This window comes from Entelurus aequoreus, linkage group LG05, assembly GCF_033978785.1.
Source record: "Entelurus aequoreus isolate RoL-2023_Sb linkage group LG05, RoL_Eaeq_v1.1, whole genome shotgun sequence".
Taxonomy (NCBI): Eukaryota; Metazoa; Chordata; class Actinopteri; order Syngnathiformes; family Syngnathidae; genus Entelurus; species Entelurus aequoreus.
In genome coordinates this window covers 33,386,647-33,411,889 of record NC_084735.1, presented here as the reverse complement: position 1 = coordinate 33,411,889, position 25,243 = coordinate 33,386,647, and the positions used below count along the sequence as shown (strand labels likewise).

Genomic DNA, 25,243 nt, shown 5'->3' with positions numbered 1-25,243 from the left:
ACCAACTGTAATCTTTTAATGCTAGACATAGGGAGACCCGAAAATAATACGTTACAGTAATCGAGACGAGACGTAGCGAACGCATGAATAATGATCTCAGCGTCGCTAGTGGACAAGATGGAACGAATTTTAGCGATATTACGGAGATGAAAGAAGGCCGTTTTAGTAACACTCTTAATGTGTGACTCAAACGAGAGAGTTGGGTCGAAGATAATACCCAGATTCTTTACCGAGTCGCCTTGTTTAATTGTTTGGTTGTCAAATGTTAAGGTGGTATTATTAAATAGATGTTGGTGTCTAGCAGGACCGATAATCAGCATTTCCGTTTTCTTAGCGTTGAGTTGCAAAAAGTTAGCAGACATCCATTGTTTAATTTCATTAAGACACGCCTCCAGCTGACTACAGTCCGGCGTGTTGGTCAGCTTTAGGGGCATGTAGAGTTGAGTGTCATCAGCATAACAGTGAAAGCTAACACCGTACTTGCGTATGATGTCACCCAGCGGCAGCATGTAAATACTAAAGAGTGCAGGGCCAAGAACCGAACCCTGGGGAACTCCGCACGTTACCTTGACATAGTCCGAGGTCACATTGTTATGGGAGACACACTGCATCCTGTCAGTAAGATAAGAGTTAAACCAAGACAAGGCTAAGTCTGACATACCAATACGTGTTTTGATACGCTCTAATAAAATATTATGATCGACGGTATCGAAAGCGGCGCTAAGATCAAGAAGCAGCAACATAGATGACGCATCAGAATCCATCGTTAGCAATAGATCATTAGTCATTTTTGCGAGGGCTGTCTCCGTAGAGTGATTTGCCCTGAAACCGGATTGAAAAGGTTCACAGAGATTGTTAGTCACTAAGTGTTCATTTAGCTGCTGTGCAACAATTTTTTCGAGAATTTTGGAAATAAACGGAAGGTGGGAGACCGGTCGGTAGTTTACCATGAGGTCAGGATCGAGGTTAGGTCTTTTGAGCAGAGGATGAATAACCGCTTTTTTGAATGCTAGGGGAACAGTGCCGGAGGAAAGTGATAAGTTTATAATATTTAACACTGATGGACCTAATAATACAAACAGTTCCTTGATAAGTTTCCCAGGAAGTGGGTCAAGTAAACATGTTGTTTGTTTTATCCCACTTACACGCTGTAATAATTCCTCTAATGTTATTTCATCAAAAATAGAGAGACTATTTTGGAGGGCAGTGTCCGTCGTATATACAGTCGTATTTGTGTTAATAGAACCCAGTTGTAGCTGGGATGCGTTGTCTTTAATCTCCTTTCTAATGAGTTCAATTTTCTTATTAAAGAAATTCATAAAATCATCTGCCGAGTGGGTGGAGCTACTGGGAGGAGTCCCTTGTTGGGTTAGCGATGCTACTGTACTAAACAGAAATTTAGGATCGTTTTTGTTGAGGCGGATGAGATTTGAGTAGTATTTAGCTTTAGCTAAGGTAAGCATGCGTTTATAAGTTATTAAACTATCACTCCATGCTTGATGGAAAACCTCAAGTTTAGTCGCGCGCCATTTGCGTTCCAGTTTTCTACATGATAATTTATGAGCTCTAATTTCTTCTGTAAACCATGGGGTGCGCCTTTTAGGGGCCCTTTTTTGCTTTAGCGGTGCTATACTATCAATAATTTCGCGCAAGGCATCGTCAAAGTTGTTAGTGAGGTTATCAATAGAGCCGACATAATTTGGGAATGGTGCCATTACCGAAGGCAGTAGGTCAGCAAGAGTCATCGTTGTGGCAGCATTAATGTTGCGGCCGCTATAGCAGTTATTATTATTATTAGCTTGTTGACAATGAGTCAAAACTTCAAATTTTATAAGGTAATGATCGGACATTACTTTAGTATATGGAAGTATCATAACTTTGGAGGTGGTGACACCCCTGACAAGCACTAGATCTATTGTATTACCGTTGCGATGCGTGGGTTCATGTATTATTTGTGTAAGACCACAGCTATCAATTATGGTTTGGAGCGCCACGCACTGAGGGTCCGATGGGGTATTCATATGGATATTAAAGTCCCCCATTATGATTATATTGTCGGCGTGCGTCACTAGATCAGCAACGAACTCTGAGAATTGACTGATAAAGTCCGAATAGGGCCCAGGGGGGCGGTAGATAACAGCCAGGTCGAGAGGTAGCGGTGTGACAGACCTCATAGTAAGCACCTCAAACGATTTATATTTATTATTTAGGTTAGAGGTAAGGTTGAAATTTTCATTGTATATTAGTGCGACACCCCCTCCCCCTTTAAGAGGACGGGCAACATGCGCATTCGTATAGTTAGGAGGAGATGCCTCATTGAGCGCAAAAAATTCGTCTGGTTTGAGCCAGGTTTCGCTAAGACCAATGACGTTAAGATTGTTGTCTCTAATGACCTCATTAACCAATAACGCCTTGGGAGACAATGATCTTATGTTTAAAAAGCCCATATTATAGGTATTGGGCTGTTTTAACGAGTTTTTGTTAAGATTATCCGTAGTGGCAATATTAACAATGTTGCGTTTATTATGCGTAGTGCACTTTAAATAGTTTCGACCATATCTAGGAATTGATATGACGGGAATTTTCCGATTGTTTGCTTGGTGCTGCAATAGACTGGACATATCATAATTTGCCACCTCAGTAGAATGCATGTCCACCTCTGACACAGACACAACAGAAAAAACATTATGTGAATTGTGTATTATTCTAAGAGAATTGCTATGCGTACATGGATTATCCAGCCTGGCGCTGGCTAGTTCTAGCTTAACTGACTCCTCACCCGGACTAAAGACATTGTAATTGCCTGTGACCGGGCTTGCTCTAGTGTAGTCAGTCAAGTGAGACTTAAATAGTAGTCTATGTTTCTAGACAGGATGATGGCGCCTTCCTGGTTAGGGTGAAGGCCGTCTCTCATCAGCAAGCCTGGTTTGCCCCAGAAAGAGGGCCAGTTATCAATAAACGTTAGTCCCTGTTGCCTACAGTAGCTAGCAGATGTGTCCGCAACATCTAAAGTTACGACATTACTCTGCTCTTACTGGCGGACACGGCCCTCTAGCAGAGCCAACCTCTCCGTGAGTATGGTGCAAGACGCGCAGGAAGCCATCACTCACAGTGTTTTCTGTCACCGAGTGAAGTTCCTGCTGTCCTCAGGGAAGTGGTCGCGGTCTGCGGGAGTAGCTTCCTACTGACCGGCGCTGCCTTTCTCCGCGCTAGCTTAGCAGCTAGCTAGCTGAGGAAAGGGTGGTGGGACAGAGATCGGGTGATTTGCAAGTTAAATAGTACCACTAAATATGTTTGAGAAGTGATAAAGAAAGCTGTAGAACAATTAAAAGCACACAGATAGAGCGATACTTAGCTTTTTCGCAACAGCGAACAGACGGCGAGCAGTCACGCACGGTGAACCGGCAAGTATGATAGCGTCATACTTGCCAACCCTCTCACTTTTCCCGGGAGACTCCCGAATATCAGAGCGTGATGACACTGCATTTGGCGCCCTCTACAGTCTGCCCTAACAGTGTACCTGCTCGACCACACGTAGAATGCAATTTCAGCTTGCTTACGTAAGTGACAGCAAGGCGTACTAACTCAGCAGCCACACATCTTACACTGACGGTACCAATACCCAGAATCCCATGCAGCCCAAACTCTTCCGCTCAACCAACGCACGGAGGGGGGGGGGTTGATGTGTGGGGCGATTTGGTGGTAGCGGGGGTGTATAATGTAGACCGGAAGAGTTAGGGTTGCATGGGATTCTGGGTAATGGTTGTGTTGTGTTTATGTTGTGTTACGGTGGGATGTTCTCCAGAAATGTGTTTTTCATTCTTTTTTGGTGTGGGTTCACAGTGTGGCGCATATTTGTAACGTAACAATGTTAAAGTTGTTTGATACGGCTACCGTCAGTGTAAGCTGTGTGGCTGATGAGTAAGTATGCTTTGCTGTCTCCTGTGTGTGCAAGTAATAACAACATGTGGCTGGACTGGCACGCTGTATGTAAATGCTATAGAGGACAATTACTGCAGTGCAATTAGGGCACGCCCTTTATTTAGTAATTAGAGTGTAAATAGGATTATTTTTTCCCTGGGAATAATTTATGAGAGACACTGACATCCATCAATCTCCTGGGAAAATCGGGGGGGTCGGCATCAGTGTGGTCGGCATCAGTGTGGTCAAGGAGCCGCACGCGGCACCGGAGCCGCGGGTTGCCGACCCCTGTGCTAGATCATGATTGACCCAATTTCTCACAGTGTGGCTACAATCCTACAATACTTGAATACAGTACTACAGTACTAATACGGTGCCTACAATACAGATTTTTATAGTCCGATTGTCAAGAATAATGATGTCACGCTTACATAATTACATTAAAAATATTAAACAGACTGTAGATTCCGCAGTGTACTAACTAGAAATCCATAGTGTAAAAATGCATCTTCAAACAATATTTTGCCGACCTTGTGACCAGCAGACCAGCCCGTAAGCCACGCCCTCAGCCATAGGCGCCGATCTACATTCCTGCCAGTGGGTGCTCGGACAGGCGGTAAATCTGGCGCTACTTTTCTGAGCATGCACGGTTTTTGCTTGGTGGTGAAAAATAATTTGCCATCAATCCCACGTGGGTGCTCGGCATTGTCCGTCGGTGCTCGGGCCCCGAAGCACCCACGGGATCGGCGCCTATGTCCTCAGCTATCTTTAGCTTCCACACAGACATGCGAGAACTAGGTGATGCACAAGAACGAATGGCTTCATGTTTGTGTGCAACTGTAGTGATTATTACTCAAGTAAATGTTAAAAAACGATTGAAAAAAAATTATATATATAAGACAGTTTAGTTGACAAATATTCAGGCATATGACATTTTTGCGAAAACTGTTAATCCATGTTATAAACATAAATTTCACAACAAAATATCACTTCCGAGTTTTTTAAATGAAATACCAATAAAAATATGATCTAAAAAATGTGTTGAATGCTCACCTCAGCTGCTGCTGTTCGCTGTTGGACTTGCCTAATCGCCGCACCGAGTTGCAGGACGGGAACTAGGAGCATCGAAACAAGCTCGCTAGTTAGCTAACCATCTAGCTAGCTTACTCGTTGTCGCCTCCGTTAGCTCTCTGAGCCACAACATTGACAGCTGTCCACTTTGCTGCTACTCATATTTAGATGATTACAATCTGAACACTTTTAATTCCGAACTAGTTTTAGTGGTAGTAGTATTTATCATAAGCCATCAAAAAAGTATATTTTTGACGTGACGGATTGTAAACAGAGGAAGTGTTTTTACCCGAAGGGGTGTGGCTACAGGATAGAGTTTCCAAGTATCTTTGCATCCATCCATCCATCCATTTTCTAACGCTTGTCCCTTTCGGGGTTACGGGGGGTGCTGGAACCCATACTTGCCAACCCTCCCGATTTTTCCGGGAGACTCCCGAATTTCAGTGCCCCTCCCGAAAATCTCCCGAGGCAACCATTCTCCCGAATTTCTCCCGATTTTCACCCGGACAACAATATTAAGGACGTACCTTGATGGCACTGCCTTTAGCGTCCTCTACAACCTGTCGACGCGTCCGCTTTTTCACCATACAAACAACGTGCCGGACCAGTCACATGTTGTATGCGGCCCCTACAGATACACATAAGTGACTGCAAGACATACTTGATCAACAGCCATACAGGTCACACTGAGGGTGACCGTATAAACAACTTTAACACTGTTACAAATATGCGCCACCTCAACCCCCCCTCCATCTCCCGAATTCGAAGGTCTCAAGGTTGGCAAGTATGGCTGGAGCCTATCTCAGCTGCAATCGGGCAGAAGGCGGGGTACACCCTGGACAAGTCGCCACCTATTATAGAATTGTATATTACATTTTAATGATAATAATGTTAGTAAATTATCAACTAAAACGTATATGGTACATTACATTGGACATGTAAGTGTCAAAAAGACAGCCAAAAGAGGTTGATAGGTGAGAATAAATCTAAAGGTGAAATATAGTGTAGAAATGCACCCAATTGCAGGAAATAGTCTTGATATTCAAAGTGTTCTTTTGGGGTTTGCGTAGCAGCACTTTGTGCTAATAATTCTGTATAACTCTAAAACTGTTGTAAAGCCAGTATGTTAGTCTTTTAAATGGTGCCACATTTGTAAGGAACCTAAGAAGCAGAGCTGAGTATGAGGGTCATGCCCACGAGAAAATGTGCCAATCCTTTTTCTGCCAATGCCAGATTAGTCTGCCATTGAGTCTTGCTCGGATTGGAATATTACAACGGTGCTGAAAGTGAAGGACAGTCATGGTAGGCCTCCAAGCAGCCCTAAGAGACTAGAGTCGGGCTGCATTCAGTCTGTTCTGGGTTTTCTGGGCAGAGATCCGTCAGTGTTATTGTGACGACACGCCAGTTGCTCCTCCCACATATGCATGATCTTCACAAATATGGCACCAATTACAAGACAGTGAAGTGAATTATCCCTGCGATGAGGTGACGACTTGTCCAGGGTGTACCCCGCCTTCCGCCCGAATGCAGCTGAGATAGGCTCCAGCGACCCCCCGTGACACCGATAGGGACAAGCGGTAGAAAATGGATGGATGGATGGATGAAGTGAATTATATTTATATAGTGCTTTTTTGCACTAACGACTCAAACCGCTCAACATTAAAAAACATACCTTGTTATTGTGCAATACTAAGACATTCAAAGATTACAGTATGGCACCACTATTAGCTAGCTGGCAACAATCAGACTAGTCTCTAACTGGCAACTAGAGCGCTGATCACTAGCTGGCAACTAGTGCGCTATACCCCCAAAACTGATGTAAAGATGGAGCGTGGATCCACTATTTGAATATTTTTTGTACAATTGTGTTTTAAATCAAATTGGTCCTAAAGGTATACCTCGTTACTGTGCAATACTAAGATATTCAAAGAATACAGTCTTCTTTGGCAGCTTAGTCACGGATGACCATGCTAATTTACGCTCTTGGATCAGACACTTATTTTGATTTGATGTTTAATTTTTTATTGCATTTATTTAAAAGTTTTAATAGTACTTTAATTATTATTAATAGTTTATTGTTTTCATTTAAATCGCTTTGTCATCCTATTTTAGTCAATTATTAGTAATCTCTTTTCAGTTATAGTGAGTGTTGTAATTATACAATGCACTAATTTAATTAAAGTTTTCACATTTTAACTTGATGTTTTGTTGATACGGTACATTCATGTTTGTTGACAACGCCTAGCATGGCTGTACAAGCCATTTCTTGAGTGACAGTCCCTGTTGCAAAACATGTGGTGAGACTTCTTCCCGCACCTGCTGTGCGATGGTAGTTGCAGTACGTTTCCTCCTGTCTCTCTTCTCCTCTGCTAGCTGGCCTCTCCTCAAATCAACCTCTGCAACTCTGCGTCTAACGCTTGACGCCAGACATTTCGGTTCTCCGCTTGTATCTCCCAGCTGTCTAGAGAAATATTACACGCCTTCAGATCTCTCTTGCATGCGTCCTTGAACCGGAGGGAGGGACGACCAACACGTCTGGAACCAGCAGCCAGTTGTCCATACATAATGTCCTTGGGAAGCCGTCCGTCCTCCATCCGCCGAACATGTGTCAGCCATCGAAGACCTCGCTGGATTAGCAGGGAGTTCATGCTATGGACATTAGCCCGCTGAAGAATGACACTGTGTGGAATATAGTCCTGCCAACTAATATCAAGGATATGTTTGATGCACCGCATGGGCAAAGCGTTTAGTCGACGCTCCTGTCTCATGTAAGTAGTCCAGGTCTCACTTCCGTAGAGTAAAGTGCTGAGAACGCAGGCCTGATAAACTCGGATCTTTGTATGTTGAGTAAGAGCGTTGTTTTCCCATACTCGTTTTGCTAGTTTAGCCATGATGGTATTTGACTTTCCAAGCCTCCTGTCAAGTTCAACATCAAGTGAGAGTTTATTGCTGATTGTCGAGCCTAGGTATATAAAGTTATCTACTACTTCTAAAGTGACACCATTCATCCTGATAGCAGGATTTGCAGCACCTTGAACGCAAAACAGTCACTTAGACATTGTAGGGCTTCTTTGGTGTTGGTAACAAGAGCAGCATCGTCTGCAAAAAGTATCTCTCGGATTAACACTGACCTCCTTTTGGTCTTCGCACGTAATCTTGCCAGATTGAACAATTTGCCGTCAGACCGTGTGTGTAGATAGACCCCCTCAATGGATGTGTCAAAAGCGTAGAACAGGAGTATAGAGAAGAATATTCAAAAAAGGGTCGATGCTAAGACGCAGCCCTGCTTAACACCACTGTTGATAGAGAAGGAGTCCGAACAAGATCCATCATACAAGACTGTTCCCTTCATGTTGGAATGGAAAGAGATCAACATGCTGAGTAGTTCTGGAGGACATCCAATCTTTTGTAGAAGCTTGAAGAGGCCCTTCCTGCTGACAAGATCAAAAGCCTTAGTTAGATCTATGAAAATCATATAAAGAGGTTGACCTTGTTCTCAACTCTTCTCTTGCATCTGCCGGACTGAAAATATCATGTCAATCGTCGATCTTCCAGCCCTGAAACCACATTGGGATTCAGGATAGATACAATCTGCATGTATCTGTAGCCTGTTTAGGATTATGCGAGTGTACACCTTACCAACGATGTTCAAGAGAGAAATTCCTCTATAGCTATTGCAGTCACTGTGGTCCCCTTTATTCTTATAAAGTGTCACAATAGTGGCATCACGCATGCCCTGAGGTACTCCTTCTTGCTCCCAGCAAAGACACAGTAATTCGTACAGCGGTTTAAGTAGGGCAGGCTTTCCTTGCTTGATAGCTTCAGGTGGAATATTATCGTTATCTGATGCTTTGTCAAATGGAAGAGAATCAATAGCTTTTTCAAGCTCTACTATTGTAGGAACTTCGTCTAATTCATTCATGATTGATAGCTTCTTTGTATCATTTAGAGCAGCATCAGAGACAGTTTTTTCATGGCATAGTTCTGAGTAGTGCTCGACCCATCTGACCATCTGTTCTTCACGGTTGGTAATCTTCTACCATATCCGAGATTTAATTGGAGCATATCTTCGCAGAGCTGCTGCCAATAGGTGTTTGCACACTGTCTGGCAATGCGCTGTGTGGAACAACGAGTACTCTTGAGTGTTGCAAGTGACTGAGCATTTGGACATCTTTTGTATGCTAAAAATGCTTTGCGTTTGGCTTCAGTTGCTGGTTCCATGATTGGTAGATAGGCATTATTGATTAAACCAGTCGTGAATAGTTATTTTGTTCCTCCCAAAGGTTGAAATAGCTGTATTGTAAATTGCTTCTTTCATGGCGTTCCATGTTCATCTTTCCGATGCCATGATGTCCCAAGCAAGATGGCCATGATGCATGGTCTGCGCCTACTCTGGCATTAAAATCGCCAAGGACGATTAAGCACTCATCTTTAGGAAAACCCTTGATCTGCTCATCAAGTTGCTAATAGAATCTATCTTTAATCTCCTCAGTTGAGGAAAGAGTAGGAGCATAGACACTGAGAATGTTCACTGGACCTGTAGCAGTGCTGAGACGGACAGAGAGCAACCGCTCAGTACCTCCTGATGGAGGTTCCACTGATGCCAAAAGTGTGTTTCTGACTGCAAAACCAATCGCACTAATCGCTAACTATATTAAATGCTAACATGAATATAATAAAAAATAAAAAAATGTTTTTAAGTCTAATAAACCAAGAAATTCACAGGCCTCACGCAATACCTCTGCGGACCACCAAGGGGTCGCAGCCCCCCTGTTGAAGACCTAATTTATAGGAAAATATGCGTATTAATCAATACACTAATGACTTTAGTTGTGATTGTGTTGTTTTAGTGTTTCAATGTTTTTGCCAATGATTCTGCCTAGCAACAAGGGGCTGACCAGAAAAAAAGCTATATTACAGAGCCACTGAGACATTTTATTTCAGTTGTAAAAATATGTGAGTCACAAAGAATGTTGTTGTCAGAAGTATACTGTAGGGCCTGGGAACCTTTTTTACTAAAACACCATGAAACAAAATCAGTGTGCCAAAGATCCACCGCTGTGCAAAGTCAAACGCTTACTGTGACCTAAATGTGAACCATTAAGATAGTACAAAACACATTTGGAGCCAGCTGCTTTTACAGTAATTTACAACAATGTTTTTGTTTGTTTAGCTTTTGGTTGGTTGAATTTAATATACAATGCATTATAAGAGGAAGAACTGACTTATTTCTTATTTATTTTAGTTTAGCAGTGAGTTTATTTTTTTTGTGACTGACTTTGTGGTCTTTAACTTTTCTTCCAGTTACCTAATCCCAAAAAGTCACCTTGTCTTCATCATCAACTCATTCAGTTGTTTTGGCAATGTTGAGATAAGAAAAATAATGTTTTTTTATTCATTTATTATTTCTTTATTGATAAAACATAATGAGTAAAGAAAAAAATGTGAGTCGTGTGATATATTGGTTCTATCTTCAAAATGGGACAGAAAAGCTACTGTTTTGGTAAATATATTAGCACTCACCTAACCTCCAATATTGTTGCATTATCATTGTTCCTGTATTTTCACAAACCTTTGCTACACTACCATAACTATGTGAGCAACAGTGCTAACATTATTGAAGAAAAACTAAATGATCAAATTTACAGCTCCCACCTCTGTAACTAACTGACTAAAGCTCCAGGCTTTATTTCAAGATGTGTTGTGAAGCCTCTTTTCTTCCTTACAAAGCTGTCCTGTGTGAAGTGTCGGACATTTTGATCTATGCCCATTAAGAAAAAGTTAATGAAAAGACGAAACTTTTGATCACCTCTTCTCTCAAAAGTAGAGTACCAAAACCCAAGGCTGATGTTTTTTTTAATGTTTGGTGCTCATAACTTTTCAGGACATTTATTACTGTTATAAAATAAATGAAAAGTAAATGTTGCATTGTATTGAAAACATTTACATGCTGAAATTATCACTTCACTTTTTATACAACAGCAGATTCTAGGAATGTTCCGATCTGGGTTTTAAGCTGCCGATTGCGATACCAATCATCCCTGAGTGAGATCAGCCGATAGAAAACAATACCAATCACAGGTAGTAACTGTACATATTTTAATGTATTTATGGTCAGTGCTATTGACAATTTAACAAAATCAACACAATATTTAAACTATGCCCTTGTTCTCTTTTATTACATACAAGTGTTTAGTCAAAACAACGTCAATAGTTCACAATAACTAAACAAAAGCAAAGACTACTACTCATTTAAATATTTTGGTTTTTGACCTCAAAGTCCTCCTGTCTCCAGGTAATTATTCCCTGAGTTTGTAAACATTAACAGCAACGAATTTAAAAAAATTGAGAAAATAAAAAAAAGCTATCTAATCACTCTAGTATCGATCATATACTTTATCATTTATGGATCAATCCGCCCTCCTCTTGCGTGTTGTGTACTGACTGTGACAATGCTGACACATCAACAGTTGTTCTTATGTTGTCCTCTCTCTAGACTCTTATTAACTTACTTGTTAATTTCCTGTTATTACCTGATTATTTTCATCTAGACGTCTTAAAGTTATTTGTGTTGTTTCAACCTAGCTTAATGTCTAGCTTAGCTATAAGCATGCCTGCTCATGGCTTTCTCTCGGTGTCCAGTGATAATAATACTCAATAATGATACTCAAGATGCTAAGAAATGAGGTTTAATTACAGTGGTAGTGGTGTTGTTGTTTTTTTACTTAGAGGCAGTGTTGGGACTAACGCGTTACAAAGTAACACGTTACTGTAACGCCGTTAGTTTCGGCGGTAACTAGTAATCTAACGCGTTATTTTTTATATACAGTAACTCAGTCACCGTTACTATATGATGCGTTACTGCGTTATTTTAGGTTATTTTTTATGTAGTATCGGCTAGAAACAGAAGATCTGAGTGTGTTTTATTGCAGCACTGCAGTGTCGTCCTTCTGAATCTCTTGCGTCACAAGCCGGAGGCGCGCTCTGTGTGTGTGTCTGGGTGTGGGTGTGGGTGTGGGGAGGGGAAGGGAGGGGGGTGCGCAATACAACATAAACCGTTGGCCAACCAAAAAGTAACCACAGAACACTAGTGTTCTGTGGTTACTTTTTGGTTGGCCAAGCGGACGTGACGACAGGCTGTCCTCACTCAGGTCCGCACGGACCTGGAGGGGGCGTGCCTTAAGTCCGGCTGGAAATCGGGAGAATGGTTGTACCGGGGAGAGGCACTGAAATTCGGGAGGGTTGGCAAGTATGAGATATTCTCACTTCTTTGCTTTTGTCGAGCACAAAGAAAAGAACATTTTAGTTAAATGTAAGTTGTGTCTTGAATCAAAGATCCCGTCTACTGCCCAAAACAACAATTCAAATCTGCCTGGCTAGACTTTGTGTATGTCACGTGTGCCTTCCTTAGGTGAAGCCAGGTTTACAGCTATGTTGTTATTATGCTGTTTGTTACTTATGTATGTTATGTTGCAGCTATTTAAAATAGTTTTGTCAATTTGTTCTGGCCTGAAATAAATTGGCCCTTTGAAACATATCTTTGTCTTTGTGTGTTGTATGTAGACCACATTCCTTAGAAGAGTTCCGTGATGCAAATGCATGTCAAGTTGATCAACAGATTTTATTATTCTCCAGTACAATAACAGTACTGAAATGAAGGCTAAAAGGGCATTAATGGGAGCTTTTAAAAAAACAAAGAAGAAAAAAAAAAGGAACTAAATAGTTACTTTTCACAGTAACGCATTACTTTTTGGTGTAAGTAACTGAGTTAGTAACTGAGTTACTTTTTAAATAAAGTAACTAGTAACTGTAACAAGTTACTGGTTTTCAGTAACCAACCCAACACTGCTTAGAGGATCGGCCACACTGAATGGAGATACACAATTGGCTGCTAGCTTGTCAGATGGGGGATTCAAAATAAATAAAGTGACATTGAAAGGCATTGACACCAATTACATACTTTTCACGAAAATAGTCATGGACAGGCCGATGGCCGATCAATCTTCAAATCCCAAGCAGATTCTTTAATACAGAGGTGTCAAACAATGAGGGCCACATCACAGTTATGGCTGCCCTCAGAGGGACGTTTGTAACAGTGAATATTATATGAATATAAACCTCATGACGTTTCTTCTATGCATTTGATGATTATATATTTTTTCCGTACAGAGTAAAAAAAAACCTGCAGATTTTGCAGTAAAAAACTCAGTCGCCAGATGTTTACCGTAAAATATATTGTAGGTTTTTTCCGGCATATTACTGTAAAATTGAAAAACAGTACCACTGTTTTTTTACAGTAAAATTCTGGAAACTAAGCTGCCAGTTTTTTTTTTTTAGCCATACAATCTATTATCATTTATATGTTGATGGATAACTAAATGGCTTTGAAATCATAAGGGATAGGTTGATTGGCAACACTAAATTGGCCCTAGTGTGTGAATGTGAGTGTGAATGTTGTCTGTCTATCTGTGTTGGCCCTGCGATGAGGAGGCGACTTTCGAATTGTGAGGCACACGCACTAACCCCTGTTCTACCGTGCTGTACTTTACTGACACATTATTTCCAGGCTTTTGCTGATCATTTAAAATGATGAGGCGGGCCAGATTTGTCCCCAGGCTTTGAGTTTGACACCTGTGCTCTAACACATTAGCACAATTACCATGAATTGATTAACGTGGACCCCGACTTAAACAGGTTGAAAAACGTATTCGGGTGTTACCATTTAGTGGTCAATTGTACGGAATATGTACTGTACTGTGCAATCTACTAATAAAAGTTTCAATCAATCAATCAATCACTCGGACTCATCCCCTGTCCTTTTTTTCTGCTTGCAGTTCAGTGTAATGAGGAGATGCAACTTATCCAATACATGTTCAATGGCTACAACAAGAACATCCGCCCTGTGGTCCATCCTGAGGACAAATTGGACGTTCAGATCAAGCTGACCCTCACCAACCTTATTTCTCTGGTGAGAGCACACTCACATCTTTTGCAACGAGGCTCCATTGAACATTTAAAGGGGTCATATTATTTATTTGTTTTCTACATTCAAAACATTTCCTTGAGGGCTACATAACATGTAATTGTGGTTCTTTGGTCAAAATATTTTATAGATTATGTTTTACAGACTGCTTTCTGACCATCTCCTCAGGATGCACTGCTTTGTGGGCAGTCTCATTTGCATAGCTCCACTTTGACAGCTTCTTCTCCCATCTTTGTTGTAGTTTTAGCGCTTCCATAGCGAGACTACTGACAGATTAAGTTTAAACTACTTTGTGTTAGAAATGGCAACAGTGGAAGATGCATGTGCATGTACAAGCCAATCTGCCCCACAAGAGGATAGCGAAAAAAGAGCTTATTGACCACAATGGCAAAGCACTTTGGGTAAATGTATACCATATATGGATAATCCGCTGATGTCCGAGGTCGGAAAATGTCACAAGACATAGCAAATTCTAAACGGTTTGTATGGAGGAAGTATGAAGAAAGGCAAGATTGTTTTATAAATATCTTTGATTTCACATTTTCGGGACTTATGCAGATCCCTAATACACAAGAACAGGTACCAATAGGTAAGAAAAGTTGGTTTTGCATAAAAGGGCCCCTTTAAAATATTCTTAAGAGCTCACTTAGCACCTTCTGGTAAATGTACAGTACGTGATAAATAATCATTTCCAAATGGAGGTAATTTATTCTGACTTTCTTCGCTTTGTACTACAGAATGAAAAGGAAGAGACTCTTATGACCAACGTCTGGATTGAAATAGTAAGTTTTGTCTGCATTCCTTGGCAAAGCACCTTTTCACCACCCCACTGGATCAAGTTGGCTTTTTTTTTTTAAATATCATCTACAGCAATGGATTGATTATCGTCTGGCCTGGAATACATCGGATCACCATGGCATAGGTATCATCCGTGTCCCCTGCAAAACTGTCTGGCTCCCTGACATTGTCCTTGAAAACAAGTAAGAGTGAAAAGTTCAGTTTCTCCTGCCCACACTTTGGGTATTAGGGTCTTTAAGTCTTAATCCTCCATCCTTGCAGCATTGATGGCAAGTTTGATGTGGCTTACTATGCCAATGTTTTGATCTACAACAACGGTGGGATCTATTGGCTTCCTCCAGCTATCTATCGCAGCACATGTGCCATAGAGATCACCTACTTCCCTTTTGATTATCAAAATTGCACACTAGCGTTCAGGTAAGCCCCAATTCATACACAAATACACACTGTAAATGATGTGGGATTTTAAATTCTCTTATATCAAAGATCGCAGACCTACAGTGCCAATGAAGTGGACCTCATATTGGCTGTTGGAGAAACAGGCGAAACAATAGAATGGGTGGACATTGACCCCGAGGCCTTTACTGGTAAATATCATTTTACAGCCTTTAGACCCTGCTAATGTCCGATAAAGAAACTACAGTTATATTACTCTAATGCAGAGCTTCTTACATAGAGAGGACTTTCAATGGGGTGGGATTATCGATCTAAATATTTAGAGTTTCAAATTGATACAAAGGTGAATATTGGTATCTGATCGATATCCATCGTTGCAAGTATCGAGTTGTATGTCGTAATATGTATGAGTCCCCCCCAATAAGAGCCCAATTTGAGATCGACTTTTTTTTACTCATCCTTCCCCCGCGCCTATACCTTTTTTCCACCTTTTACGGAACGCCGTAAGTGGCGAGCCATCAGCGTTCCTGTTCTGTTACCCAGTACGTTTGTCTAATCTTGAACGGGTTTGTGCTGAAAATGAAGTTTTGTTGCACTTGTGCAATGACAATGAAGATCCTTCCTTCCTTCCAAGACCAATAAGTTTGTTGCAGTTTTTCATCTTAGAGTTTATGCAACTGCAGCTTCTCTTCTAGTGTGTCAGTGCAAACAGCACACATCTCCCCCCCCCCCCCCCCACCCTCTTCCTGCTCTACTTACGACTGACTTTATTTTTCTGAAATATCTCGTGTATTAGAAGTTATTCTTTTTTGACATTTGTATTTTAATTTTTGTTACATTGTGGCTTTGTTATTTCACAAATGTGAATATTTTCTTAAACAATTGTATGTAGTATAGAACGCAATAAGGGAATTACTTGTATTTTTATTACAATATTTTATATTGTTATATTTACTTATAGAAACATTTTTATTTGCATAAAATTGTTTCCTGTCTTCTCATTATGCGTTCAGACTTTCGAAATGTGTTTTATGATGATGACAGTTCAAGTCAAAAGTATCTGTATCGACAATACTATCCTTATATCTACTTGGCATTGGATCGATACCATAATTGCCAGTATCTTCCACCTTTAGCTTTGAGCATTAACATCTTTATTCAAGCTTCAACCTACAACCAGGTGGCAAGAGTTTTCTTTGTCTTTTTACAACTAATAGTATTGTTGACTAGAAAGTTAGTTTTGTATAATTTAATTTTACAGTAAAAAAAAATATAGTGGTACCGTTTTTTAATTTACAGTAATACACTGTAAAACAACAACCATAGATTTTACAGTAAAAAAAAAAAACAACAACCCCAAATCTGGCAGCTTAATTTTACTGTAAATATAACTGTGGTATTGTTTTTCAATTTACAGTAATGCACTGTAAAAAAAAACAACCATAGATTTCACAATTAAACTCTGGTATTTAATTTGCCAGAGTTTAACTGTAAAAATAACAGAGATACTGTTTTTCAATTTACAGTAATGCAATGTAGAAACAACAATCATTATTTTTACGCAAAAAAAAAAAAAGGCAGCTCAGTCTCCAGAATTTTACAGTAAAAATAACTGTGGTAAAATTTTCCAATTTACAGTATGCACTGTAAAAACAACCTCAGATTTTACAGTAAAATGAAAAGAACGATAAAAAATGGCAGCTCAATCGGCAGAATTTTACTGTAAAAATAGCATTGATGACGTTTTTTAATTTACTGTAATGCACCGTAGAAACAACACCATTGATGTAACGGTAAAAAAAACTGGCAGCTCATTTCCTAGAATTTTACAGGAAAAATAACAGTAGTACTGCTTTTCAAATTTACAGTAATGCACTGTGAAAAGAGAGTTTTACTATAAAAATAACAGTGGTACCTTTTTTAGATTGACAGTAAAGTACTGTAATAACAGCAACCATTGAATGTTCGGTAAAAGAAACTGCCAGAATTATACAGTAAAAATTAATTGTTACTGTTTTTTCAATTTACAGTAATGCTCTGTAAAATCAATTATCAAACATTTTACTGTGTTAGTAGTTTCTCTTTGCCAGCATAAAAATGATGATTTAACATAATTCAAGGGTTCAACCAGAACTCAGACCATGACATTCAATGCCATGTTGAGTGTTGTGTAACATGCAGCTGTATGTAGCCACCATGTTCTCTGTTTGCTTACTATAGTTTTCACCTCCTAGAGAATGGCGAGTGGGCCATCGTCCATCGTCCAGCCAGGAAAATGATCAACGCGCGATATTCCCCGGATGACCTGGAGTATCAGGAGATCATTTTCAACCTGGTCATCCAGAGGAAGCCCCTCTTCTACGTCATCAACATCATCCTGCCATGCTCCCTCATATCTTCACTGGTCGTATTAGCATACTTCTTACCAGCTCAAGGTCAGCGAGGCCATTATTTGTTCTCCACGTCTCGTTATAACCTTTGGAATGGGGCAATTTACAAGGCTGTTAAGAGTTTAAAGCCCTTATTATTTTGTCTCATTGTTAAAACATGAAAACAACTATCCAATTAAACAATGTATTAAACATCGGAACCAGGATTTAAATGGAGTCATTTAAATCGATTGCACTGTATTACTGTACAGCGGGGGTCTCAAACTAGCCATTTGCAACCCGCAGGCCCATATTTCATGGCCCTCGACTTAACTGCATAGTTTAGTGCAAGGGTGTCAAACTCAAGGCCCGGCGCCAGATGTGGCCTGACACATCATTTTGTATGGCCCGTGAAAGCCTCGACTAAATAAGCCTCTATAAAGTACTTTAATATCTATCTCCACTTTGACAGAAAAAATAAATAATTAAAATAAACACTTTCTTGTGGTCTACATAACATGTAATTGTGTTTTATATATATATATATATATATATATATATATATATATATATATATATATATATATATATATATATATATATATATATATAGTTAACTATTTTAAATTAATATATTATCTAATGATGCAACAAAATTATACTATCATACATTCCAAATTTTTTTCGTAAAAAAAAAATACTAAAAATACTTGCTTGACTTATGATGTCAAACAAATTATCCATCAATTCTATACTGTAAAAATTTAAATAGAATTGACGGCAAAAACTGTCGGTAATCCTAGAACCCGTTGGATGCCGTCAAGCTGAAGAAGGAGTCCTATCGGGTTCTTTTGGCACATAGGACTCCTGAGGCAGCGGACAGGTACCGACAGGCCAAGCGGTGTGCGGTTTCAGCGGTCGCGGAGGCAAAAACTCGATCCACAACTGCGTATGTTGTGGATCTGTGGAAGGAATACTTCGAAGACCTCCTCAATCCCACCAACACGTCTTCCTATGAGGAAGCAGTGCCTGGCGAATCTGTGGTGGGCTCGCTTATTTCTGGGGCTGAGGTTGCTGAGGTAGTTAAAAAGCTCCTCTGTGGCAGGGCCCCAGGGGTAGATGAGATCCGCCCGGAGTTCCTTAAGGCTCTGGATGCTGTGGGGCTGTCTTGGTTGACAAGACTCTGCAGCATCGCGTGGACATCGGGGGCGGTACCTCTGGACTGGCAGACCGGGGTTGTGGTTCCTCTCTTTAAGAAGGGGAACCGGAGGGTGTGTTTTAACTATCGTGGGATCACACTCCTCAGCCTTCCCAGTAAGGTCTATTCGGGTGTACTGGAGAGGAGGCTACGCCGTATAGTCAAACCTCGGATTCAGGAGGAACAGTGTGGTTTTCGTCCTGGTCATGGAACTGTGGACCAGCTCTATACTCTCAGCAGGGTCCTTGAGGGTGCATGGGAGTTTGCCCAACCAGTCTACATGTGCTTTGTGGACTTGGAGAAGGCATTCGACCGTGTCCCACGGGAAGTCCTGTGGGGAGTGCTTAGAGAGTATGGGGTATCGGACTGTCTGATTGTGGCGGTCCGCTCCCTGTATGATCAGTGTCAGAGCTTGGTCCGCATTGCCGGCAGTAAGTCGGACACGTTTCCAGTGAGGGTTGGACTCCGCTAAGGCTGCCCTTTGTCACCGATTCTGTTCATAACTTTTATGGACAGAATTTCTAGGCGCAGTCAAGACGTTGAGGGGATCTGGTTTGGTGGCTACAGGATTAGGTCTCTGCTTTTTGCAGATGAGGTCGTCCTGATGGCTTCATCTGGACAGGATCTTCAGCTCTCATTGGATCGGTTCGCAGCTGAGTGTGAAGCGACTGGGATGAGAATCAGCACCTCCAAGTCCGAGTCCATGGTTCTCGCCCGGAAAAGGGTGGAGTGCCATCTCCGGGTTGCGGAGGAAACCCTGCCCCAAGTGGAGGAGTTCAAGTACCTCGGAGTCTTGTTCACGAGTGAGGGAAGAGTGGATTGTGAGATCAACAGGCGGATCGGTGCGGCGTCTTCAGTAATGCGGACGCTGTATCGATCCGTTGTGGTGAAGAAGGAGCTGAGCCGGAAGGCAAAGCTCTCAATTTATCAGTCGATCTATGTTCCCATCCTCACCTATGGTCATGAGCTTTGGGTTATGACCGAAAGGACAAGATCACGGGTACAAGCGGCCGAAATGAGTTTCCTCCGCCGGGTGACGGGGCTCTCCCTTAGAGATAGGGTGAGAAGCTCTGCCATCCGGGGGGAGCTCAAAGTGAAGCCACTGCTCCTCCACATCGAGAGGAGCCAGATGAGGTGGTTAGGGCATCTGGTCAGGATGCCACCCGAACGCCTACCTAGGGAGGTGTTTAGGGCACGTCCGACCGGTAGGAGGCCATGGGGAAGACCCAGGACACATTGGGAAGACTATGTCTCCCGGCTGGCCTGGGAACGCCTCGGGATCCCCCGGGAAGAGCTGGACGAAGTGGCTGGGGAGAGGGAAGTCTGGGCTTCCCTGCTTAGGCTGCTGCCCTCGCAACCCGACCTCGGATAAGCGGAAGAAGATGGATGGATGGCAAAAACTGTAAGAATATAGAATTTAACTGTAAAAAACAGTGGTATTGCGTAAAAACAACCATAGATTTTAAGGTAAAAAAAACAAAACAAAAAAAAACAGTGAGGCAATTTACCATTTATAGATTGATAGGCCGTGAAAAAACACTGTAAATGTTACAATAAAACTCTGGTGACTGAGCTGTTTATCGCAAAATGTACAGATTTTTTTCTACAGCTTATGTCAAATATATATATATTAATCAAATGCATGGGCAATTGTGTAACAATATCATTAAACAAATCCTTATACGTTTATATTAATATATTATTCACGGTTACATAACTGTGACGTGGCCCTCAATGGAGTTTGAAACCCCTGGTTAAGTGTAATTGCGGCCTGCACACCCTGGGAAGCTAATACCGGTAGTTAAATATATTATAGAAATCTTGAATCCCACCCTAAAGAACGGTCCAAACACAAAAATTATAGCGAAACAAACACACGCATTACATTTTAGATTAAAATCACTTAAGGCCTAGCATAGCTCTAGGTCACCATAACAGCTGGTAGAAGTAGTTAACACATTTAGACATGAGGTTCAGAAGTGAATACTTTGTGCCCCCCAGCCTTACCCCGACTTTACCTCTGGCGGCCCCCAGGTCAATTGAGTTTGAGACCCCTGCTGTACAGTATTATGTTGTTTTATAGAATAAACTATACACACAATAATGTTTGTATTATCCAGTATATTGTTCAATATATTTTTGTAATACAGTGATCACCTCGTTTATCGCTGTTGATTGGTTCCGGGCCTGACCGCGGTAGATGAATTAGTGCGAAGCAGGAAGTATTCTTTATAAATCACATGGCGACTTGTCAAGAGTGTACACCGCCTTCCGCCCAACTGCAGCTGAGCTAAGCTCCAGCACCCCCCGTGACCCCGAAAGGGACAAGCAAAAGAAAATGGATGGATGGATGGAAATCACATATTTTCATTGCTGGAGAATAGAAAACTGTTTATGACCTTATAAATAAATTTTTATTTATACCTCTACACATGAAATAACATACTTTAGTCATGATTATACTCTCAATATAGTAATGCTGTCTGAGGCTGAGCCAATCAGTGGCCACAATACTAAACATTGCGCTCTGGTTAGTTTGGTCTACTCTCATGGCCAATACTTCTGTAGTATTGATATTTTTGGTTTATTTAGCCATTTTTATGCTATCTTCTATCTTCAATAGAGTGAATCAGCAAACTTTGAAAGCATGATGTGATGAGGGACGACTGTAATGTTATTGTTTTAAATAAAATCAATCTTTTTTTTTTTTGCATTTAATGCACATGGCTGTTTTGTGTCTCCACAGTGGTTATATTTGTGTGTCCTGTCTTCACTAGTCATTCTTTAAAACTTTCTTTTTAGATTGTCTTTTTGTTTAATACTGTACAATATGTGTCTCTTGTCCACTTCACAGCCGGCGGTCAAAAGTTGACGGTGTCCATCTCCGTCTTGCTGGCTCAGACTGTCTTCCTCTTTCTTATTGCCCAGAAGGTCCCGGAGACATCGCTCTCTGTCCCGCTCCTCGGCAAGTGAGTCAGCATTTTTGTCACAGTCATCGGGCTTTAACTTGGTGACCTTTTGAGTGCAGCATTGCGTTCTAAGCATTGCTGCCTGTTTCTTTTTGTGATCGTTTCTAATGTCCTCCTCAGGTACATCATCTTTGTTATGTGCGTTACCACTCTCATTGCTACCAATCAGATTGTGGTGTTGAACTTCTCCCTGCGCAGCCCCAACACTCACACCATGTCCCATAACATCAAGCATGTAAGTGAATCTATGCCTCACCCAGGGACATACACTCTAATGCAAACTGTGTGTGATGCACTTAAATATCTGAACCTCAAAACACGTTTTAAAGCCTAAACTGGCCTTCTAAGTATAAAACACCCATGATACTACAAACCCTATCATGCACTGCATTATGATACGATATTTGTAGGATAATTTCACTTTTTTGGTGCAATTTAGGATCAATAAATAAATTATTTAAATCATATGAGGTACAATAGTTTGATCCTTTCAATACATGGCTAGCAGCAACCATTACAGGATACATCCTGCACTATGCCTGATATTGTGCATTGTCTCATGTGCATCGCTGTTGTGCCAGTAGCAACTTTTATTTCAGGTAAAACTGCATTATTAAGTAGATACAATGTTTTGGGTATCGTTTATCGTTTTATTCCTCAAATATACGATGATTATTTTTTGAAATTATATTAATCACACTTTGGAATTTGGATTAATCGCGATTAAGCACAGTTGCTACGAAGTACTTTTTTTTTTTACATAATTCCTGTCAGCGTTGTTTGTCATCCATTGATTGTTGTCGATTTGCAAACACTTTGCTCAATACAGACGTCATAACATCATCGAAGCACACCTTTTAAGCATTCACACGCAGCGCCAACATTTTAGAACAAAGAAAGGCAATAGAAGAAAGGTACACAAACATATAATAAACCTGTTTGTGGCAACATATGAGAAAGTTATGTACAGGTTTCACTTTTGCATCTCCGTGCCCATTAATGTGGTGCGTTCACAGGCTCGATTAAAGTTGGGAACAAAAGCCTAACTTGTTTTTAAAGACAAGGGGAGACTCCCATGAGATTCACTGATTTTAAAATAGTCAAATGATAATGATGTGTTGCTTTGATTTGTATAATCCTACATGTATCAGCTAATCTCTACTTTACACTGAAGTAAAGAAAAACCTGACATATTTGTGATCATTTTAACTGAATAATCAAAGTTTATATGATTATTCATATTTTGGCCACTTTTTATAAATGTGTTGGCTTTTTTATTTATGAAAAAAAATAAAAATAAATAAATAGAAAAAAAAATTTCTAAACAAAAACTAATTATTTATGGGTTTATCTAGATCAGTGACTCTCAAACTGTGGTACAGCTACCTCTAGGGGTGCTCCAAATAATCACTTAATTAAGAGATTAGTGTTTTATTTTCCTTCCTTCAAACACAGTGTTACTGTTCAAACTGTGTGTAATGTTACAGTCAATAAACCTGTGTCTTATTTTTAATGACTAGTCAGGCTTACTACGCTACTGTATTTTAATGTTGGTCATTCTGTTGGTACTCGGAGAGCCAAGTGTTTTCTGAGGTGGTACTTGTTGAAAAAAATTTGAGAACGGCTGATCTGGACATATTCCAGGTATGTTATTCCCATCTTTAAAAAATGGTGTGTTTTCAAAAGCTTCCATGCAATAATTAGTTATTTAGTGCATGTGAACATACCAAATATGTGTGTGCGTGACGGTGATATTGGTTTTAGGGTGGGATGGGGGGCCCTTTCGGAGTCTTGTATATGGGGGCCCAGAATTGCGTGCGCCCCTACCTCTTGGTGTCACTTTAATGTTGTCAATTTCACTCCCCTACCTCCCCTTCAGCTGTTTTTAGAATTGGTACCCCGCTTCCTCGGCATGTCCCCATTGGTGGACGACAACGAGGTGACGTCAGAAGTGAACGGCATGAGAGATCGGAGGCGAGACTCCTTCGGCCTCATGCAGAGAGCAGAGGAGTACGTGCTCAAACAGCCCCGCAGCGAAATGATGTTTGACAAGCAAAAGGAGAAGCATAGCCTGATGCAACCCAACGGTGAGACATCCGTGTATATTCCAAGCTCACACACTACAGGCTGTCCTTAAATGTCGGTGTTCTCTTTAGTGGATGGCGTTGATGCTAACACTACAGCCAATTTGTACAAGAGTTTAGCCCAAGCTGCACCAGAGATAAAGCAATGTGTGGATGCCTGCAACTTCATTGCGGAGACTACAAGACAACAAAACAACACTGGATCTGTGAGCATTATTTGCACACATGTCTGCATTATCCCACACATCTGTCTCACATTCATCTTACCTTATGAAGGAAATTGAAAGCTGGGTACTGATCGGGAAGATGATTGACAAGGTGTGTTTCTGGGCGGCCATTCTCCTCTTCATCATCGGCACAGTGGGGATCTTCCTCACGGGACACTTCAACAGGGCACCTGAATGGCCATTTCCCGGGGAGAGCAAAAAATACACCCCTAATTGAAGAAAGGGAAAAAAAACTGAAAAATTTTGAGGCTAATACCTCCATAAGGTTTACTATACTTCACACAGTGTGTGCGGATGACAGTAGTGATCTCTGACACCGTGCAGGATCCTCATCGGGGGTGAATTGAGTCTGTAGAGTGTGAGAGATTTTGCAGCACATCTCATGACAGCACATTTGTCTCTTTGAGGAAAAGCCCTATTGGTGAAAGTTACACGGCCATACGAGCGATAGGTGGGTCAGGACACATTAATTTAACTCATTGTAATCAACTTAACGATTACTTTTATTTGCAAATTTGCCGTGTGGGTTAAAGCAATTCACACTTTAAGTAGAATTAGGTCAAACAAGAAATGTATGTATTGAGGCAAGGAATAATTTTAGTTTTGTCTACTTTGTATAATAAAGTTGCCCTGTTTGTGTGGGCTTTTAGTGACTCCAAACCTGCATGTGTCTTATATGAGGAACATGGTAACGTAATTTGAGCCAGTCAATGCATTATAGCCTAACGATGATTTATTAACAAAATGTTATGTTTAAGGTATGTTTTTTTAAATAAATTAATTCAATACAATTTTATTGTGTGAATTTTTGACTTGGCAAAATATTTCTTACACTTTTGCAGAAGAAATATACTGACTAGGGCTACAACGATTAATCGATTAATTTGATTACGAAAAAAGCTTTGATTTATATTTTGTTGATTTGATTAATTGTTTAATCCAAGAAAATTGATAAAATCCGAACCGCATGAAGTGCCTGGGCCATACTTTTTTCAAGAGTTCTGCAATTGAGCGCACATGAAAATGGTGGTGTGTGGCTGCCGTGATCTGTGTGGCGACAAACAGCGGTGAGTTCAAAAATAAAAAAATATTAATACACACATGTTTGAAATATGATTTAAATGTTGTTGTACATTTATTAGAAAAAAAACAATTACAGTTATCGCAAGCAGAACGTTTTTGTTCATTTGAACTATTTTCACTAAAATACACATTGAGGCTACACAT

At 40.7% G+C, this 25,243-nt stretch overlaps 1 protein-coding gene across 2 annotated transcripts in view; it reads left to right on the top strand.

Moving 5' to 3' along the window:
• chrne (cholinergic receptor, nicotinic, epsilon) overlaps positions 1-24,770 on the top strand; it is a 35,668-nt gene extending 10,898 nt beyond the window's left edge. The window contains exons 1-12 of one of the 2 annotated variants that reach the window (XM_062046363.1): positions 12,115-12,241; positions 13,827-13,960; positions 14,713-14,757; positions 14,846-14,955; positions 15,035-15,190; positions 15,260-15,360; positions 17,404-17,604; positions 21,591-21,705; positions 21,826-21,940; positions 23,585-23,792; positions 23,862-23,995; positions 24,066-24,770. In XM_062046363.1, coding sequence (XP_061902347.1) covers positions 13,844-13,960; positions 14,713-14,757; positions 14,846-14,955; positions 15,035-15,190; positions 15,260-15,360; positions 17,404-17,604; positions 21,591-21,705; positions 21,826-21,940; positions 23,585-23,792; positions 23,862-23,995; positions 24,066-24,233 — 1,470 coding nt within the window. In that variant the 5' untranslated portion in view covers positions 12,115-12,241; positions 13,827-13,843 and the 3' untranslated portion in view covers positions 24,234-24,770. Of the gene's footprint in view, positions 1-12,114; positions 12,242-13,826; positions 13,961-14,712; positions 14,758-14,845; positions 14,956-15,034; positions 15,191-15,259; positions 15,361-17,403; positions 17,605-21,590; positions 21,706-21,825; positions 21,941-23,584; positions 23,793-23,861; positions 23,996-24,065 lie in introns of those variants that run through there. The other variant, XM_062046362.1, reaches the window with a different exon arrangement.
• Positions 24,771-25,243: the final 473 nt, after the last annotated feature.